The sequence below is a fragment of the Oncorhynchus tshawytscha genome, linkage group LG14 (genome assembly GCF_018296145.1).
Source record: "Oncorhynchus tshawytscha isolate Ot180627B linkage group LG14, Otsh_v2.0, whole genome shotgun sequence".
In the NCBI taxonomy this organism is placed as follows: domain Eukaryota; kingdom Metazoa; phylum Chordata; class Actinopteri; order Salmoniformes; family Salmonidae; genus Oncorhynchus; species Oncorhynchus tshawytscha.
In genome coordinates this window covers 54,874,350-54,895,457 of record NC_056442.1, presented here as the reverse complement: position 1 = coordinate 54,895,457, position 21,108 = coordinate 54,874,350, and the positions used below count along the sequence as shown (strand labels likewise).

Genomic DNA, 21,108 nt, shown 5'->3' with positions numbered 1-21,108 from the left:
ACACTACAGATATACACTACAAATATACACTACAGATATACACTACAGATATATACAAATATACTACAGATATACACTACACACTACAAATATACACTATATACACTACAGATATACACTACAGATATACACTACAGATATACACTACAAATATACACTACAGATATACACTACAGATATACACTACAAATATACACTACAAATATACACTACAGATATACACTACAAATATACACTACAGATATACACTACAGATATACACTACAGATATACACTACAGATATACACTACAAATATACACTACAGATATACACTACAAATATACACTACAAATATACACTACAGATATACACTACAAATATACACTACAAATATACACTACAGATATACACTACAGATATACACTACAGATATACACTACAGATATACACTACAAATATACACTACAAATATACACTACAAATATACACTACAAATATACACTACAAATATACACTACAGATATACACTACAAATATACACTACAGATATACACTACAAATATACACTACAGATATACACTACAGATATACACTACAGATATACACTACAAATATACACTACAGATATACACTACAAATATACACTACAAATATACACTACAGATATACACTACAAATATACACTACAAATATACACTACAGATATACACTACAGATATACACTACATGACCAAAAGTATTTGGTCTGTGGAGTGACGCATAATTGGCCTAGCGTCGTCCGGGTTAGGGAGGGCTTGGCCGGTAGGGAAATCCTTGTCTCATCGCTCACCAGCGACTCCTGTGGCGGGCCGGGCGCAGTGCGCGCTAACCAAGGTCGCCAGGTGCACGGTGTTTCCTCCGACACATTGGTTGCGGCTGGCTTCCGGGTTGGATGGCGCTGTGTTAAGAAGCAGTGAGGGTTGGTTGGGTTGTGTATCGGAGGACGCATGGCTTTCAACCTTCGTCTCTCCCGAGCCCGTAGGGAGTTGTAGCGATGAGACAAGATAGTAGCTACTAAACAATTGGACACCACGAAAAAGGGGTAACATTCAACAACAAAAAAATGAAAATAAAAATATGAGTCACTCGCCCAACAAGATAACTTGAGAAAGTACATGTCTATCTAGTACATTCCACAGAGTCCAGTGGGCTATAAAAGTCTTAAATAAATATAAATTGATAGTTGGCCTATACTAATAAAAAAAAAATTTTTTATTCAAACTTTATTTAACCAGGCAAGTCACTTAAGAACAAATTCTTATTTTCAATGACAGCCTAGGAACAGTGAGTTAACTGCCTGTTCAGGGGTTGAACGACACATTTTTACCTTGTCAGCTCGAAGAATTCGATCCAGCAGCCTTTTGTTTACTGGCCCAGCACTCTAACCACTAGTCTACCTGCCACCCCTCTAACCACTAGTCTACCTGCCACCCCTCTAACCACTTGGCTACCTGCCACCCCTCTAACCACTTGGCTACCTGCCACCCCTCTAACCACTTGGCTACCTGCCACCCCTCTAACCACTTGGCTACCTGCTGGTTACTGGCCCAACGCTCTAACCACTAGGCTACCTGCCACCCCTCTAACCAAGCCCGTAGGGAGTTGGCTACCTGCTGGTTACTGGCCCAACGCTCTAACCACTAGGCTACCTGCCACCCCTCTAACCACTTGGCTACCTGCCACCCCTCTAACCACTAGGCTACCTGCCACCCCTCTAACCACTAGGCTACCTGCCACCCCTCTAACCACTTGGCTACCTGCCACCCCTCTAACCACTTGGCTACCTGCCACCCCTCTAACCACTTGGCTACCTGCCACCCCTCTAACCACTTGGCTACCTGCTGGTTACTGGCCCAGCACTCTAACCACTTGGCTACCTGCCACCCCTCTAACCACTTGGCTACCTGCCACCCCTCTAACCACTTGGCTACCTGCCACCCCTCTAACCACTTGGCTACCTGCCACCCCTCTAACCACTTGGCTACCTGCTGGTTACTGGCCCAACGCTCTAACCACTAGGCTACCTGCCACCCCTCTAACCACTTGGCTACCTGCCACCCGTCTAACCACTTGGCTACCTGCTGGTCACTGGCCCAGCACTCTAACCACTTGGCTACCTGCCACCCCTCTAACCACTTGGCTACCTGCCACCCCTCTAACCACTTGGCTACCTGCCACCCCTCTAACCACTTGGCTACCTGCTGGTTACTGGCCCAACGCTCTAACCACTAGTCTACCTGCCACCCCTCTAACCACTTGGCTACCTGCTGGTTACTGGCCCAACACTCTAACCACTAGGCTACCAGCTGGTTACTGGCCCAACACTCTAACCACTAGGCTACCTGCTGGTTACTGGCCCAACGCTCTAACCACTAGGCTACCTGCTGGTTACTGGCCCAACTCTCTAACCACTAGGCTTCCTGCTGGTTACTGGCCCAACGCTCTAACCACTAGGCTTCCTGCTGGTTACTGGCCCAACGCTCTAACCACTAGGCTTCCTGCTGGTTACTGGCCCAACACTCTAACCACTAGGCTACCTGCTGGTTACTGGCCCAACACTCTAACCACTAGGCTACCTGCTGGTTACTGGCCCAGTGCTCTAACCACTAGGCTACCTGCTGGTTACTGGCCCAACACTCTAACCACTAGGCTACCTGCTGGTTACTGGCCCAACGCTCTAACCACTAGGCTACCTGCTCTAACCACTAGGCTACCTGCTGGTTACTGGCCCAACGCTCTAACCACTAGGCTACCTGCTCTAACCACTAGGCTAGCTGCTGGTTACTGGCCCAGCATTCTAACCACTTGGCTACCTGCTGGTTACTGGCCCAACACTCTAACCACCTGCTGGTTACTGGCCCAGCACTCTAACCACTTGGCTACCTGCTGGTTACTGGCCCAACACTCTAACCACTAGGCTACCTGCTGGTTACTACTGCAACACTCTAACCACTAGGCTACCTGTCACCCCTCTAACCACTAGGTTACCTGCTGGTTACTGGCCCAACGCTCTAAACACTAGGCCAGGGAGAGAGGGGTGAGTGTTCTGGGGATAACAGTACCAGACAGGGGAGACAGACCAGGAAGAGAGGGGAGAGTGTGCTGGAGGTACCTGTACCAGACAGGGGAGACAGACCAGGAAGAGAGGGGTGAGTGTGCTTGGGGGTACCAGTACCAGACAGAGGAGACAGACCAGGGAGAGAGGGGTGAGTGTGCTGGAGGTACCTGTACCAGACAGGGAGACAGACCAGGAAGAGAGGGATGAGTGTGCTGGGGGTACCTGTACCAGACAGGGGAGACAGACCAGGAAGAGAGGGGTGAGTGTGCTGGAGGTACCTGTACCAGACAGAGGAGACAGACCAGGGAGAGAGGGGTGAGTGTGCTGGAGGTACCTGTACCAGACAGGGGAGACAGACCAGGAAGAGAGGGGAGAGTGTGCTGGAGGTACCTGTACCAGACAGGGGAGACAGACCAGGAAGAGAGGGGTGAGTGTGCTTGGGGGTACCAGTACCAGACAGAGGAGACAGACCAGGGAGAGAGGGGTGAGTGTGCTGGAGGTACCTGTACCAGACAGGGGAGACAGACCAGGAAGAGAGGGGTGAGTGTGCTGGAGGTACCTGTACCAGACAGGGAGACAGACCAGGGAGAGAGGGGTGAGTGTGCTGGAGGTACCTGTACCAGACAGGGAGACAGACCAGGGAGAGAGGGGTGAGTGTGCTGGAGGTACCTGTACCAGACAGGGGAGACAGACCAGGAAGAGAGGGATGAGTGTGCTGGAGGTACCTGTACCAGACAGGGAGACAGACCAGGGAGAGAGGGGTGAGTGTGCTGGAGGTACCTGTACCAGACAGGGAGACAGACCAGGAAGAGAGGGGTGAGTGTGCTGGAGGTACCTGTACCAGACAGGGAGACAGACCAGGGAGAGAGGGGTGAGTGTGCTGGAGGTACCTGTACCAGACAGGGGAGACAGACCAGGGAGAGAGGGGTGAGTGTGCTGGAGGTACCTGTACCAGACAGGGGAGACAGACCAGGAAGAGAGGGGTGAGTGTGCTGGAGGTACCTGTACCAGACAGGGGAGACAGACCAGGAGAGAGGGGTGAGTGTGCTGGAGGTACCTGTACCAGACAGGGGAGACAGACCAGGGAGAGAGGGGTGAGTGTGCTGGAGGTACCTGTACCAGACAGAGGAGACAGACCAGGGAGAGAGGGGTGAGTGTGCTGGAGGTACCTGTACCAGACAGGGAGACAGACCAGGGAGAGAGGGGTGAGTGTGCTGGAGGTACCTGTACCAGACAGGGGAGACAGACCAGGGAGAGAGGGGTGAGTGTGCTGGAGGTACCTGTACCAGACAGAGGAGACAGACCAGGGAGAGAGGGGTGAGTGTGCTGGAGGTACCTGTACCAGACAGGGGAGACAGACCAGGGAGAGAGGGGTGAGTGTGCTGGAGGTACCTGTACCAGACAGAGGAGACAGACCAGGGAGAGAGGGGTGAGTGTGCTGGAGGTACCTGTACCAGTCCCCCATTTTTCTCCCCCCATGTGCAAAAGGAGGTTAGCTAGATATATCACTTCAGTTTCCGGGAATGGTCCTTTACAACGTCCTAACAAAGTGGTCCTGTGGCTGTTGTATTTGGGAGATTGCGAGGAAGCCTTCAAAGGCCTGTGCATTTGGGGGGGGGGGCTGTGAAACTCTCCTGCAGTTGTTGGGCTCAAGGGCTTTGACACCTCTCACTTCACACCTCCGAGCTAATTGAAGTTGCAGTCAGACCTGTTCTGTCCTTAACTTAGCATTCAGTCTGTACAAAGTCAAATATATCATTGTCATTTAGTTTTTCTTCTTGGCTTACTAGATCTATGAATAGTATGTCTTTGTGTGTCTGTCTTTCTCGTGTGTGTGTGTGTGTGTGTTTGAGCCGTTTATCACTCCCTGTAGTAGCCTAGTGTATGATCTGGGTTAGAGATCCCTCTCGGCGACCAGCCCATTGTGACAGTGGTTGCTACACGTTGTGAGACTGGTTGCCTAGCAGAGTAACCCATTGTTGAATTGACATGTTCCCACGATTCACACTGACCCCCTCCCTCGTCCTACCGCGCACCCCCCTTCATCCCTCTCTCTTCACCCCTCTCTCTTCACCCCCTCTCCACGTTTTAGCGAGGCCTGTATCTCGTCTTTCACTGTGTGTTACTATAGGCCAGAACAGAGGCTGAAAACAGGCACTTTGAGAGAGAGAGAGAGAGAGAGAGAGAGAGAGAGAGAGAGAGAGAGAGAGAGAGAGAGAGAGAGAGAGAGAGAGAGAGAGAGAGAGAGAGAGAGAGAGAGAGAGAGAGAGAGAGAGAGAGAGAGAGAGAGAGAGAGAGAGAGAGAGAGAGAGAGAGAGAGAGAGAGAGAGAGAGAGAGAGAGAGAGAGAGAGAGAGAGAGAGAGAGAGAGAGAGAGAGAGAGAGAGAGAGAGAGAGAGCTCAATGCTTGTCTCTCTACCAGTGTCTGTTGGGGTGGTCAGTCAGCAAGGTTGGCTATCACAGTGACATCATATGAGAGGAAATAAGATGGACCGCTGGAGCAGTGTTGTTGTGTGCAGACTGACTCTGTGTTGAGTCTGTGTCTGCACTATGAGACTGGCACACAGCTGTTGCTCTCTCACTCTGTCATTGTTTGTTATATGCTTTTCACTGCAGGCTACAGATACTCTTGTCTGTCTCTGTCTCCTCTAGTTCCCTGGCCAGCCCTGGTCTGGGCTAGAGGTAGTTCCCTGGCCAGCCCTGGTCTGGGCTAGAGGTAGTTCCCTGGCCAGCCCTGGTCTGGGCTAGAGGTAGTTCCCTGGCCAGCCCTGGTCTGGGCTAGAGGTAATTCCCTGGCCAGCCCTGGTCTGGGCTAGAGGTAGTTCCCTGGTCTGGGCTAGAGGTAGTTCCCTGGCCAGCCCTGGTCTGGGCTAGAGGTAATTCCCTGGCCAGCCCTGGTCTGGGCTAGAGGTAGTTCCCTGGCCAGCCCTGGTCTGGGCTAGAGGTAGTTCCCTGGCCAGCCCTGGTCTGGGCTAGAGGTAGTTCCCTGGCCAGCCCTGGTCTGGGCTAGAGGTAGTTCCCTGGCCAGCCCTGGTCTGGGCTAGAGGTAGTTCCCTGGCCAGCCCTGGTCTGGGCTAGAGGTAGTTCCCTGGCCAGCCCTGGTCTGGGCTAGAGGTAGTTCCCTGGCCAGCCCTGGTCTGGGCTAGAGGTAGTTCCCTGGCCAGCCCTGGTCTGGGCTAGAGGTAGTTCCCTGGCCAGCCCTGGTCTGGGCTAGAGGTAGTTCCCTGGCCAGCCCTGGTCTGGGCTAGAGGTAGTTCCCTGGCCAGCCCTGGTCTGGGCTAGAGGTAGTTCCCTGGCCAACCCTGGTCTGGGCTAGAGGTAGTTCCCTGGCCAGCCCTGGTCTGGGCTAGAGGTAGTTCCCTGGCCAGCCCTGGTCTGGGCTAGAGGTAGTTCCCTGGCCAGCCCTGGTCTGGGCTAGAGGTAGTTCCCTGGCCAGCCCTGGTCTGGGCTAGAGGTAGTTCCCTGGCCAGCCCTGGTCTGGGATAGAGGTAGTTCCCTGGCCAGCCCTGGTCTGGGCTAGAGGTAGTTCCCTGGCCAGCCTTAGTCTGGGCTAGAGGTAGTTCCCTGGCCAGCCTTAGTCTGGGCTAGAGGTAGTTCCCTGGCCAGCCTTGGTCTGGGCTAGAGGTAGTTCCCTGGCCAGCCTTGGTCTGGGCTAGAGGTAGTTCCCTGCCCAGCTCTGGTCTGGGCTAGAGGTAGTTCCCTGGCCAGCCTTGGTCTGGGCTAGAGGTAGTTCCCTGGTCTAGGCTAGAGGTAGTTCCCTGGCCAGCCCTGGTCTGGACTAGAGGTAGGTCCCTAGGCTAGAGGTAGTTCCCTGGCCAGCCCGGGTCTGGGCTAGAGGTAGTTCCCTGGCCAGCCTTAGTCTGGGCTAGAGGTAGTTCCCTGGCCAGCCCTGGTCTGGGCTAGAGGTAGTTCCTGGCCAGCCCTGGTCTGGGCTAGAGGTAGTTCCCTGCCCAGCTCTGGTCTGGGCTAGAGGTAGTTCCCTGGCCAGCCCGGGTCTGGGCTAGAGGTAGTTCCCTGGCCAGCCTTAGTCTGGGCTAGAGGTAGTTCCCTGGCCAGCCCTGGTCTGGGCTAGAGGTAGTTCCCTGGCCAGCCCTGGTCTGGGCTAGAGGTAGTTCCCTGCCCAGCTCTGGTCTGGGCTAGAGGTAGTTCCCTGGCCAGCCTTGGTCTGGGCTAGAGGTAGTTCCCCCTGGCCTGGGCTAGAGGTAGTTCCCTGGCCAGCCCTGGTCTGGGCTAGAGGTAGTTCCCTGGCCAGCCCTGGTCTGGACTAGAGGTAGTTCCCTGGCCTGGGCTAGAGGTAGTTCCCTGGCCAGCCCTGGTCTGGGCTAGAGGTAGTTCCCTGGCCAGCCCTGGTCTGGGCTAGAGGTAGTACCCTGGCCAGCCTTGGTCTGGGCTAGAGGTAGTTCCCTGGTCTGGGCTAGAGTAGAGCGGTGTGTTGTCTGAATGTTAGGAGTTTTGAATTGTCAGGTCAGTCCTCTCCAGTCTCTCTACTGAACTCAGGTCAGTCCTCTCCAGTCTCTCTACTAAACTCAGGTCAGTCCTCTCCAGTCTCTCTACTGAACTCAGGTCAGTCCTCTCCAGTCTCTACTAAACTCCAGTCAGTCCTCTCCAGTCTCTCTACTAAACTCAGGTCAGTCCTCTCCAGTCTCTACTAAACTCCAGTCAGTCCTCTCCAGTCTCTCTACTGAACTCAGGTCGGTCCTCTCCAGTCTCTCTACTGAACTCAGGTCAGTCCTCTCCAGTCTCTCTACTGAACTCAGGTCAGTCCTCTCCAGTCTCTCTACTGAACTCAGGTCGGTCCTCTCCAGTCTCTCTACTGAACTCAGGTCAGTCCTCTCCAGTCTCTCTACTAAACTCAGGTCAGTCCTCTCCAGTCTCTCTACTAAACTCAGGTCAGTCCTCTCCAGTCTCTCTACTGAACTCAGGTCAGTCCTCTCCAGTCTCTACTAAACTCCAGTCAGTCCTCTCCAGTCTCTCTACTGAACTCAGGTCGGTCCTCTCCAGTCTCTCTACTGAACTCAGGTCAGTCCTCTCCAGTCTCTCTACTGAACTCAGGTCAGTCTCAATACATTTATAACAACTGCTTTCCACGTGGAACCTTTTCTTAATTTAATTCTGTCTCAATGTGAAACATCTCACAATAGTTGTAATTCTGTCTCAATGTGAAACATCTCACAATAGTTGTAATTCTCGTCTCGTGGTGTTTTCATACAGTGATGACACGTTTAGACATGTAGCCCATAACATTGAACAGTCTATTGTATTAACTCCTAGGGTGAATGAGAGGTGAAGAGGTTTGAAAGAAGTAAGGAATCTCCTGCTAACACACACACACACACACACACACAGACAGAGAGAGCTTTATGGTTGTTTTAACCAGAGACCTGTCGGTATTGTGCCTTCCATTCCACACAACCATTAAATCGTGGTGCACACAAGATGCCTGTTTGCGGCTGTGTGTTCCAACAGGAATGTGTGTGTATTGGCTCCTTTATGAATGAGGGTGTGTAATGTGTGTGTATTGGCTCCTTTATGAATGAGGGTGTGTATTGTGTGTGTAATGTGTGTGTATTGGCTCCTTTACTAATATATGAATGAGGGTGTGTATTTTGATAGTCCTGATACCTCAGCTGGCATGTTTTATCTTGGGAACCCTGTGTGTGTGTGTGTGTGTGTGTGTGTGTGTGTGTGTGTGTGTGTGTGTGTGTGTGTGTGTGTGTGTGTGTGTGTGTGTGTGTGTCCAACTGCCAAGGCCAGCAATGAACAGATGTCATTCCCACATCTCCGTTAGACTCAGACAGCCGCACAAACATTCAGTCACGCTGAGAAACGTGTGTATTTTCCCCCAGCAGTGTGATATATGACCTATGTTACTCAGTCCTGGCTGTCCATGGTGGGGGTGAGACAGGTCCTGGCTGTCCACGGTGCGGGTGAGACAGGTCCTGGCTGGCTGTCCACGGTGGGGGTGAGACAGGTCCTGGCTGGCTGTCCACGGTGGGGGGTGAGACAGGTCCTGGCTGGCTGTCCACGGTGGGGGGTGAGACAGGTCCTGGCTGGCCTTTTCTCTGACCACCCCCTCTCTCTTTCTCTAAATCTTCCTCTCTCCTTTTCTCTGACCACCCCCTCTCTCTTTCTCTAAATCTTCCTCTCTCCTTTTCTCTGACCACCCCCTCTCTCTTTCTCTAAATCTTCCTCTCTCCTTTGGTGTGGGCAGGCGAGGTGGCAGGTAGAGTTACCTGGTGAAACCTGACCTGTGCCCCTCCTTCCATTCACCAGAGACTGCTCTGTTCCTTTCCCGTGAATTAGCCTCTGTCCCTGTTCAACTGAATCGAAACACCTCTGTTCTCCCTCTCAGGGATGAGCACTGGGGGAGATGAGAGCTCACAGGATGACAGAACATGCACATTTCTCCCTGTATGGACTTATACAGCTGTAGTCTAGTGTGTGTTGTGACTGACTGACTGTTGGTCGTGCCTCTTATTTTAAGTCGATGGAGAGAGGAGTAGACGGGAGAGGAGGAGGAGAGGGGAGAGGAGGAGACGGGAGAGGGGAGAGGAGTATGAGAGGAGAGGGGAGAGGAGGAGACGGGAGAGGGGAGAGGAGAGGAGATTAGAAGATGGAGGAGGCAGAGAGGAGGAGGAGGGGGAGAGGAGGCGGAGAGGGGAGAGGAGGCGGAGAGGAGGAGGAGAGGGAGAGGAGAAGGAGAGGGGAGAGGGAGAGGGAGGAACGGGCGGAGGGGGAGGAGGAGACTGGAGAGGGGAGATGAGGAGAGGAGAGATGGGGAGAGGAGGAGACGGGTGGGAGGAGATGGGGAGAGGAGGAGACGGGCGCGGGGAGATGGGGAGAGGAGGAGAGGGGAGATGGGGAAAGGAGGAGAGGGGAGAGGAGGAGACGGGAGAGGGGAGAGAGGGGGATGGGGAGAGGAGGAGATTAGGAGACGGGCTGGGGGAGAGGAGAGGAGAAGACGGGAGAGGGGAGATGGGGAGAGGAGGAGACGGACGTGGGGGAGAGGGTTGTTAGGAGACGGGGCGGGGGGAGAGGAGAGGAGACGGGCGGGGGAGATGGGGAGAGGAGGAGACGGGAGAGGGGAGATGGGGAGTGGAGGAGACGGGAGAGGGGAGAGGAGGAGACGGGAGAGGGGAGATGGGGAGAGGAGGAGACGGGAGAGGGGAGATGGGGAGAGGAGGAGACGGGCGGGGGAGATGGTGAGAGGAGGAGACGGGCGGGGGAAGATGGGGGAGAGGAGGAGACGGGCGGGGGGAGATGGGGAGAGGAGGAGGAGACGGGAGAGGGGAGAGGAGGAGACGGGAGAGGGGAGAGGAGGAGGAGACGGGAGAGGGGAGATGGGGGGAGAGGAGGAGACGGGCTGGGGGAGAGGAGAGGAGAAGACGGGAGATGGGGAGAGGAGGAGACGGACGGGGGGAGACGGGAGGGGGGAGGGAGGAGACGGGCGGGGGAGATGGGGAGAGGGGAGTGGAGGAGACGGGAGATGGGGAGTGGAGGGAGACGGGAGAGGGGAGATGGGGAGTGGAGGAGACGGGAGAGGGAGATGGGGAGTGGAGGAGACGGGAGAGGGAGATGGGGAGATGGGGAGAGGAGGAGTCGGGAGAGGGGAGGGGAGAGGAGAGGAGATTAGAAGACGGACTGGGGGAGAGGAGAGGAGAGGGGGAGATGGGGAGAGGAGGAGACGGACGTGGGGGAGAGGAGGAGACGGGTGGGGGGGTTGTGTGTGATAGGAGAGGAGGGAGAAAAGGTCAGCTCCTTAATCAGTGTATTACTCTGTTGTAATGTGCTTTTGTGATACTGTGAGGTTGTTGTGAGTTGAAACAGGCCCCTGGGTTGTTGTTGTGTGTGATACTGTGAGGTTGTTGTGAGTTGAAACAGGCCCCTGGGTCGTTGTTGTGTGTGATACTGTGAGGTTGTTGTGAGTTGAAACAGGCCCCTGGGTCGTTGTTGTGTGTGATACTGTGAGGTTGTTGTGAGTTGAAACAGGCCCCTGGGTCGTTGTTGTGTGTGATACTGTGAGGTTGTTGTGAGTTGAAACAGGCCCCTGGGTTGTTGTTGTGTGTGATACTGCGAGGTTGTTGTGAGTTGAAACAGGCCCCTGGGTCGTTGTTGTGTGTGATACTGTGAGGTTGTTGTGAGTTGAAACAGGCCCCTGGGTCGTTGTTGTGTGTGATACTGTGAGGTTGTTGTGAGTTGAAACAGGCCCCTGGGTCGTTGTTGTGTGTGATACTGTGAGGTTGTTGTGAGTTGAAACAGGCCCCTGGGTTGTTGTTGTGTGTGATACTGTGAGGTTGTTGTGAGTTGAAACAGGCCCCTGGGTCGTTGTTGTGTGTGATACTGTGAGGTTGTTGTGAGTTGAAACAGGCCCCTGGGTTGTTGTTGTGAGTTGAAACAGGCCCCTGGGTTGTTGTTGTGAGTTGAAACAGGCCCCTGGGTTGACCTTATCAGCTATGGTGAAAAAAGAAAAGTGAAACTGAAATGAAATGGTGTTTTTTTATTCCTGGCCACACGGAACATGACAAAGTATTTTTAACAGTGCTGTAAGATGATGTGTGTCTGTTCAACAGGAATGAGCGAGCTCGCTGGATCACTGCTCTGGGTCAGAGCAGCAACGACGAGAAGAACCAAGACCGGACCAGTGAGTTCACCACACACACACACACAACTACCTACATTCAGACAGTACTATCGAACTTGGGGCAGCAGGTAGCCTAGTGGTTAGAGCGTTGGACCAGTAACCAAAAGGTTGGTAGATCGAATCCCTGAGCTGACAAGGTACAAATACGTCGTCCTGCCCCCTGAACAAGGCAGTTAACCCACTGTTCCCCTGAACAAGGCAGTTAACCCACTGTTCCCCTGAACAAGGCAGTTAACCCACTGTTCCCTGAACAAGGCAGTTAACCCACTGAACAAGGCAGTTAACCCACTGTTCCCCTGAACAAGGCAGTTAACCCACTGCAGTTAACCCACTGAGCAAGGCAGTTAACCCACTGTTCCCCTGAACAAGACAGTTAACCCACTGTTCCCCTGAACAAGACAGTTAACCCACTGTTCCCCTGAACAAGACAGTTAACCCACTGTTCCCCTGAACAAGACAGTTAACCCACTGTTCCCCTGAACAAGACAGTTAACCCACTGTTCCCCTGAACAAGGCAGTTAACCCACTGTTCCCCTGAACAAGGCAGTTAACCCACTGAACAAGACAGTTAACCCACTGTTCCCCATTAGGCTGTCACTGAAAATAAGACTTTGTTCTTAGCTTACTTGCCTAGTTTAAATAAAGGTTAAATAAAAACAAAAACTTGACTTGTCAGTGGAACTCACAATGTAGTCCCACAGCACCACCTAGTGGTGAAGCAGTAGAACTGTCTCCCTGTCTGAGGGAGACGACAAGGGGATTGAAAACCAAGCTGTAGGTCTGGAGTACTGCTGCTTTTCTGTCTAAATCAGTCCTTAAAGGGATACTGTGGGAGTTTTTTTGTATGTCTCTGCGTCCAGTATGAAGGAAGTTATAGGTAGTTTTGCAAGTCAATGCTAACCACCGTTAGCATAATGACTGGAAGTCTACAGGAGCAATTGCATGCTAGCTGTTCCCATAGACTTCAAGTCATTTTGCTAACGCTAGTTAGCAATTGCCAAAAATCCGGAACTACCCCTTTAATTAGTGAGGAAGACTGAAACTTAGCAGTGTGAACTGGTTTTCGGGTCCAGATTGTAATTTGCCTGCAGTAAAGCATTAGGAGGTATAACCTGTTTAACTGCTTGAATGGTTCATCAGTTCTTGTGCATTTGGTAGTAAACACAAATCAAATCAAATCAAATCATGAGTCATTTTCAGGGCTTTTCTGTTAAACTTAATAAAACAAAACAAAAATCTACGGATCAAATACAAGTATTATGACTTCTACAACTTGTTTGTTACTTAATAAAAAGCCTGAAGGGTAAACTGTGTTGTCCCAGAGTTTAACTCTGTGTTGTGTTTGTGTTGTCCAGGATTAGAGTTTAACTCTGTGTTGTGTTTGTGTTGTCCAGGATTAGAGTTTAACTCTGTGTTGTGTTTGTGTTGTCCAGGATTAGAGTTTAACTCTGTGTTGTGTTTGTGTTGTCCAGGATTAGAGTTTAACTCTGTGTTGTGTTTGTGTTGTCCCAGAGTTTAACTCTGTGTTTTGTTTGTGTTGTCCCAGAGTTTAACTCTGTGTTGTGTTTGTGTTGTCCCCAGAGTTTAACTCTGTGTTGTGTTGGTGTTGTCCCAGAGTTTAACTCTGTGTTGTGTTGGTGTTGTCCCAGAGTTTAACTCTGTGTTGTGTTTGTGTTGTCCAGGATTAGAGTTTAACTCTGTGTTGTGTTGGTGTTGTCCCAGAGTTTAACTCTGTGTTGTGTTTGTTTTGTCCCAGAGTTTAACTCTGTGTTGTGTTGGTGTTGTCCCAGAGTTTAACTCTGTGTTGTGTTTGTTTTGTCCCAGAGTTTAACTCTGTGTTGTGTTGGTGTTGTCCCAGAGTTTAACTCTGTGTTGTGTTTGTGTTGTCCCAGATGCCATGCAGGTGGTGGTGACGAGGACGTACACAGCCAAGCAGCCTGATGAGCTGTCACTGCAGGTGGCTGACGTGGTCCTGGTGTCACAGACTGTGGAGGATGGTACGTTACACTGGGAGTTTTTCCTAGCCACGTGCTTCTACACCTGCATTGCTTGCTGTTTGGGGTTTTAGACTGGGTTTCTGTACAGCACTTTGTGATATCAGCTGATGTAAGAAGGGCTTAATGAATAGATTTTATTTGATGACTGTTACTCTCATCTCTCTCTCTCTCTCTCTCTCTGCATTTCTCTCTGTCTGCCTCTCTCTCTCTCTCTCTCTGCATCTCTCTCTGCCTCCCTCTGTCTGCATCTCTCTCTGCCTCCCTCTGTGTCTCTCTCTGCCTCCCTCTGTCTGTGTCTCTCTCTGCCTCCCTCTCTCTGTCTGCGTCTCTCTCTGCCTCTCTCTGTCTGCGTCTCTCTCTGTCTGCGTCTCTCTCTGTCTGCGTCTCTCTCTCGTCTCTCTCTGCGTCTCTCTGCCTCTCTGCGTCTCTCTGCCTCTCTCTCTGCCTCTCTCTCTGCCTCTCTCTGTCTGCGTCTCTCTCTGCATCTCTCTGTCTGCGTCTCTCACTCTCTCTCTCTGTCTGCGTCTCTCTCTCTGCCTGCCTCTCTCTCTCTACCTACCTCTCTCTCTCTGCCTCTCTGTCTGCGTCTCTCTCTGCCTCTCTCTGCCCCTCTGTCTGCGTCTCTCTCTCTCTGCCTGCCTGCCTCTCTCTCTCTCTCTCTACCTGCCTCTCTCTCTCTCTCTGCCTCTCTCTCTCTCTCTCTGCCTCTCTCTCTCTCTCTCTGCCTGCCTCTCTCTCTCTCTCTCTGCCTGCGTCTCTCTCTCTCTGCCTGCCTCTCTCTCTCTCTGCCTGTCTCTCTCTCTCCGCCTGCCTGCCTTTCTCCTTCTCTCTCTCTGCCTGCCTCTCTCTCTCTCTCTCTGCCTGCCTGCCTGCCTCTCTCTCTCTCTCTCTCTCCTGCCTGCCTCTCTCTCTCTCTGCCTGCCTCTCTCTCTCTGCCTGCCTCTCTCTCTCTCTGCCTGCCTCTCTCTCTGCCTGCATCTCTCTCTCTCTCTCTGCCTGCCTCTCTCTCTCTCTCTGCCTGCCTCCTCTCTCTCTCTCTCTCTGCCTGCCTCTCTCTCTCTCTCTCTCTCTGCCTCTCTCTCTCTCTGCCTGCCTCTCTCTCTCTCTCCTGCCTCTCTCTCTCTCTCTGCCTGCCTCTCTCTCTCTCTCTGCCTGCCTCTCTCTCTCTCTGCCTGCCTCTCTCTCTCTCTGCCTGCCTCTCTCTCTCTCTCTGCCTGCCTCTCTCTCTCTCTCTCTGCCTCCCTCTCTCTCTCTCTCTGCCTGCCTCTCTCTCTCTCTCTCTGCCTGCCTCTCTCTCTCTCTCTCTCTGCCTGCCTCTCTCTCTCTCTCTCTCTCTCTCTCTCTCTCTGTCTGCCTCTCTCTCTCTCTGCCTGCCTCTCTCTCTCTGTCGTCCCTCTTTCCACCTCCTCTTATTGGTCTCTCACTTGTTTTTTTTCTCCTTGTTTCTGTTCTCCCTGGAAAATCATTGAAAGAGATGTATCTGTGTAGTGTTGATACGCACACACAGTCACACACTCAAGGTTAAAGGTAATTTACCTTTGTGTCTCCATGGCAACCATCTCTTTCATGTAAAAGGGCTTTGTAGAACAGACAGAATAGTGCATCAAACGGACGCCATTTAAGAGTTCAAGAGCTAGCTTAGTGCTCACTTCCTGCTTTGAACAGGAAACTATTTCCTTCAGGCCTGTGGCCCTGCAGCCCTGTGAAGTGATTTTCTGAAGGGTAAATAAAGGAATATAGAGTGGTGTGTGTCTCTCTTTCAGGCTGGTATGAGGGCGAGCGACTCCGTGATGGCGAGAGGGGTTGGTTCCTGTCAGAATGTGCTGAACCAATCACGTGCCAGGCCACTATTGAGCGCAACGTGCAGAGGATGGACCGCCTCCAGGGGCTGGAAACCAATGTGTGATCCGGAACTGCAGGCTCCACCCACTAATTACACAAGCCTGTTCTCAGACAGACCAATGAGTGATCTGGAACTGCAGGCTCCACCCACTAATTACACAAGCCTCTTCTCAGACAGACCAATGAGTGAACCGTATGCCAACGACGGCCTTGTTGAGCGGACCATCACTGAATACACCAGTGAGCTGCCTTCAAGCACTGTCAACCAATGAGAGAGCTGACTGACACTAAATGCACCAATATAATCTCTCCGTGGGTCAACAGACAAATGTATGTGTGAGCCTTGCCTGCTGCGTGTATCTGTTAGAATGTGGTTTTAGATTGTTGCCCATGCAGTGTAACGTTCTCCGCCTTCTACCGGTCTGTACCGTAAGGAAATCTGACCCTATGACCTGTCAACAACACTCTGATTCCTCCCCCTGATGGGAGATTGGCCAACCACGGTCTGTGTAACTGTTGTTTTGGGGGGTTTTTTCACTCCGATGGACACACACAGAGGACGTGCTGGGGTCAAAGTTCAAAACTGCCACGTACAGAGTGGACACCTAATGTAGGACGGCGCATTCAAACTGATCTGGACACAGATTCATTTGATCTGAAAGACTCCCCAGGAGTTCCCATGAATGAAACGTACCCTCTCTACTACATAGTAACTAACCATTTATATGAGCCAAACAACTATGTTGATGATCTGTGTATATATTTGTTTTAATTGTCATTTTTTTCTTTTTAAAATTCCTGGTTGTCCTGGTGTGATGAGACTGATGAATTGGCTGAGTGAATGGAGCCAACATGGCTCACTGTCCAGTTCAGTTTCACCTCTGCTCTGTGGTCAGGCTATAGTGTGTGATGAGACTGATGAATTGGCTGAGTGAATGGAGCCAACATGGCTCACCGTCCAGTTCAGTTTCACCTCTGCTCTGTGGTCAGGCTATAGTGTGTGATGAGACTGATGAATTGGCTGAGTGAATGGAGCCAACATGGCTCACCGTCCAGTTCAGTTTCACCTCTGCTCTGTGGTCAGGCTATAGTGTGTGATGAGACTGATGAATTGGCTGAGTGAATGGAGCCAACATGGCTCACTGTCCAGATCAGTTTCACCTCTGCTCTGTGGTCAGGCTATAGTGTGTGATGAGACTGATGAATTGGCTGAGTGAATGGAGCCAACATGGCTCACCGTCCAGTTCAGTTTCACCTCTGCTCTGTGGTCAGGCTATAGTGTGTGATGAGACTGATGAATTGGCTGAGTGAATGGAGCCAACATGGCTCACCGTCCAGTTCAGTTTCACCTCTGCTCTGTGGTCAGGCTATAGTGTGTGATGAGACTGATGAATTGGCTGAGTGAATGGAGCCAACATGGCTCACCCTCCAGTTCAGTTTCACCTCTGCTCTGTGGTCAGGCTATAGTGTGTGATGAGACTGATGGGGAATCAAATCAAATCAAATTTTATTTGTCACATACACATGGTTAGCAGATGTTAATGCGAGTGTAGCGAAATGCTTGTGCTTCTAGTTCCGACAATGCAGTAATAACGAGCAAGTAATCTAACTAACAATTCCAAAAAAACTACTGTCATACACAGTGTAAGGGGATAAAGAATATGTACATAAGGATATATGAATGAGTGATGGTACAGAGCAGCATAGGCAAGATGCAGTAGATGATATCGAGTACAGTATATACATATGAGATAAGTATGTAAACCAAGTGGCATAGTTAAAGTGGCTAGTGATACATGTATTACATAAGGATGCAGTCGATGATATAGAGTACAGTATCAACGTATGCATATGAGATGAACAATGTAGGGTAAGAAGAGGCTCATTGTAAAGATACACAAATGGCTCTGTACTTCCAACTTATCTGTGTGTGTGCAACAACCCAAACCCTACTCCCGATTCCCAAACCCTACTCCCGATTCCCGAACCCTACTCCCGATTCCCAAACCCTGCTCCCGATTCCCAAACCCCGCTCCCGATTCCCAAACCCTGCTCCCGATTCCCAAACCCCGCTCCCGATTCCCAAACCCTACTCCCGATTCCCAAACCCTACTCCCGATTCCCAAACCCCGCTCCCGATTCCCAAACCCCGCTCCCGATTCCCGAACCCCGCTCCCGATTCCCAAACGCCGCTCCCGATTCCCAAACCCTACTCCCGACCTGTAACTATTTTAGATGCCTAAAACTATTAGACCAGTATTAGCAATATGGCAGTATCTCCACCTTGGTCTCTGGCAAAGCTTTGTTCAACTGACCCATATAGTCCTACACAACTGACCCATATAGTCCTACGCAACTGACCCATATAGTCCTTCGCAACTGACCCATATAGTCCTTTGCTTTCAGAGGTACACAATGCATATGGGCTGGAAGTGGATCTGTAATTGGGCACTTTGTCTCTAGCTTAATGTCACTTTACATAAATAGAACCATTTCCATCCCCACAGAGCTCCGTCGGTCTGCCACTCGGTGTGATTACGCCCAGTGATGTCAGAGATGGACCTTTTTAAAAATACTCTCTTTATGATTTCGGTGACGTGCGGCAGGAGAGGAAATGAAGTGAAATGGTGTGACGGGTCTCGGTTCTAAAACTGGAAAAAAAACAGAGCTGTGGTTGTAACTTGATTGTCCAGCATGATTCATCTCTTTTAAGTGTGTAATGTTGTGTGTAACATTGTGTGTAATGTTGTGTGTAACGTTGTGTGTAACGTTGTCTCACATCGCTGAAGGAAACAAGTGAATGGCCTGATCAGCTTCCTGTTGTAACACCGTTCATCAAACCAGACCACTGCCTATCATCTGGTCTGACCCAAACCACTACTCTACATCTGGTCTGACCCAGACCACTACCTATCATGTGGTCTGACCCAGACCACTACTCTACATCTGGTCTGACCCAGACCACTACTCTACATCTGGTCTGACCCAGACCACTACTCTACATCTAGTCTGACCCAGACCACTACTCTACATCTGGTCTGACCCAGACCACTACTCTACATCTGGTCTGACCCAGACCACTACTCTACATCTGGTCTGACCCAGACCACTACTCTACATCTGGTCTGACCCAGACCACTACTCTACATCTGGTCTGACCCAGACCACTACTCTACATCTGGTCTGACCCAGACCACTACTCTACATCTGGTCTGACCCAGACCACTACTCTACATCTGGTCTGACCCAGACAAAAAGCTTTGCTCTCAGGGAAAACTGATGCGACATGCATTTACCCATTCATGTAAATATGTAACTAATCTCAACCTCTGTTTAAACATGCATGTAAATATGTAACTAATATCAACCTCTGTTTAAACATGCATGTAAATATGTAACTAATATCAACCTCTGTTTAAACATGCATGTAAATATGTAACTAATATCAACCTCTGTTTAAACATGCATGTAAATATGTAACTAATATCAACCTCTGTTTAAACATGCATGTAATCCACAGCTATAGATTTATATTGTAGATGATGAAGCCTTCAGATATTTAATCAACTTTTTTAGTTTTTTTTTGTGTTTTTATACCCCGTTTTCTCCCCAATTTTGTGGTATCCAATTGTCTTATTGCTGCAATTTCCGTACGGATTCAGGAACGGCGACGGTCGAGGGCCGTGCGTCCTCCGAAACCCAACCAGGGCGCACTGCTCCTTGACACAATGCCCACTTAAGCCAGCAGCACCAATGTGTCAAAGGAAACACCATACACCTGGTGACCGTGTCAGCATCTGGCAAGCCACAGGAGTCGCTAGTGCACGATGGTTGAAGGACATCCCTGCCTGCCAAACCCTCCCCTAACCCGGACGACGCTGGGCCAAACCCTCCCCTAACCTATGACGACGCTGGGCCGAACCCTCCCCTAACCTATGACGACGCTGGGCCAAACCTCCCCTAACCCGGACGACGCTGGGCCGAACCCTCCCTAACCCGGACGACGCTGGGCCGAACCCTCCCTAACCCGGACGACGCTGGGCCGAACCCTCCCTAACCCGGACGACGCTGGGCCGAACCCTCCCCTAACCCGGACGACGCTGGGCCGAACCCTCCCCTAACCCGGACGACGCTGGGACAAACCCTCCCTTAACCCGGAGGACGCTGGGCCAATTGTGCACCGTCCCATGGGCCTCCCTGTCGCGGCCGGCTACAACAGATCCTGGACACGAACCCAGAATCTCTAGTGGCACAGCTAACACTGCAATGCAGTGCTTTAGACCACTGTGCCACTAGAGAGGCCCTTTTAATCTATACTTAACAAAAATATAAACATAAAGTGTTGGTCCTATGTTTCATGGGCTGAAACAAAATATCCTAGAAATGTTCCATTTGCACAAAAAGTTTATTTTGCTCAAATTTGTTTACATCGCTGTTAGTCAGCATTTCTCGTTGGTCAAGATGATCCATCCATCCAACAGACATCTGTTATGGCTGGAGACCAGGGACCAGACATCTGTTATGGCTGGGGACCAGGGAACAGACATCTGTTATGGCTGGAGACCAGGGACCAGACATCTGTTATGGCTGGGGACCAGGGTACAGACCTCTGTTATGGCTGGGGACCAGGGAACAGACATCTGTTATGACTGGGGAACAGACCTCTGTTATGACTGGGGAACAGGGAACAGACCTCTGTTATGACTGGGGAACAGACCTCTGTTATGACTGGGGAACAGACCTCTGTTATGACTGGGGAACAGACCTCTGTTATGGCTGGGGAACAGACCTCTGTTATGGCTGAGGACTGGGGAACAGACCTCTGTTATGGCTGGGGACCAGGGAACAGACATCTGTTGTGCTGAAAGACCCAGCCACGTTTCATCTTCAATGCCCTTGCTGATGGAAGGAGGTTTTCACTCAAAATCTCACGATACATGGCCCCATTCATTCTTTCCTTTACACGGATCAGTTGTCCTGGTCCCTTTGCAGAAAAACAGCCCCAAAGCATGGTGTTCTTTGGATGCAACTCAGCATTCTTTGTCCTCCAAACACGGCGAGTTGAGTTTTTACCAAAAAGTTATATTTTGGTTTCATCTAACAATATGACATTCTCCCAATCTTCTTCTGGATCATCCAAATGCTCTCTAGCAAACTTCAGACGGGCCTGGACAGGTACTGGCTTAAGCAGGGGGACACATCTGGCACTGCAGGATTTGAGTCCCTGGCGACATAGTGTGTTACTGATGGTAGGCTTTGTTACTTTGGTCCCAGTTCTCTGCAGGTCATTCACTAGGTCCCCCCGTGTGGTTCTGGGATTTTTGCTCACCGTTCTTGTGATCATTTTGACCCCACGGGGTGAGATCTTGCGTGGAGCCCCAGATCGAGGGAGATTATCAGTGGTCTTGTATGTCTTCCATTTCCTAATAATTGCTCCCACAGTTGATTTCTTCAAACCAAGCTGCTTACCTATTGCAGATTCAGTCTTCCCAGCCTGGTGCAGGTCTACAATTTTGTTTCTGGTGTCCTTTGACAGCTCTTTGGTCTTGGC

At 51.1% G+C, this 21,108-nt stretch overlaps 1 protein-coding gene across 2 annotated transcripts in view; it reads left to right on the top strand.

Annotated features, from left to right (window-relative positions):
- LOC112267326 (rho guanine nucleotide exchange factor 26) overlaps positions 1 to 16,378 on the top strand; it is a 100,882-nt gene extending 84,504 nt beyond the window's left edge. For both annotated transcript variants that reach the window (XM_042297692.1, XM_042297691.1), the window contains exons 12-14: positions 11,648 to 11,718; positions 13,611 to 13,715; positions 15,479 to 16,378. In XM_042297692.1, coding sequence (XP_042153626.1) covers positions 11,648 to 11,718; positions 13,611 to 13,715; positions 15,479 to 15,621 — 319 coding nt within the window. In that variant the 3' untranslated portion in view covers positions 15,622 to 16,378. The remainder of the gene's footprint in view (positions 1 to 11,647; positions 11,719 to 13,610; positions 13,716 to 15,478) is intronic.
- Positions 16,379 to 21,108: the final 4,730 nt, after the last annotated feature.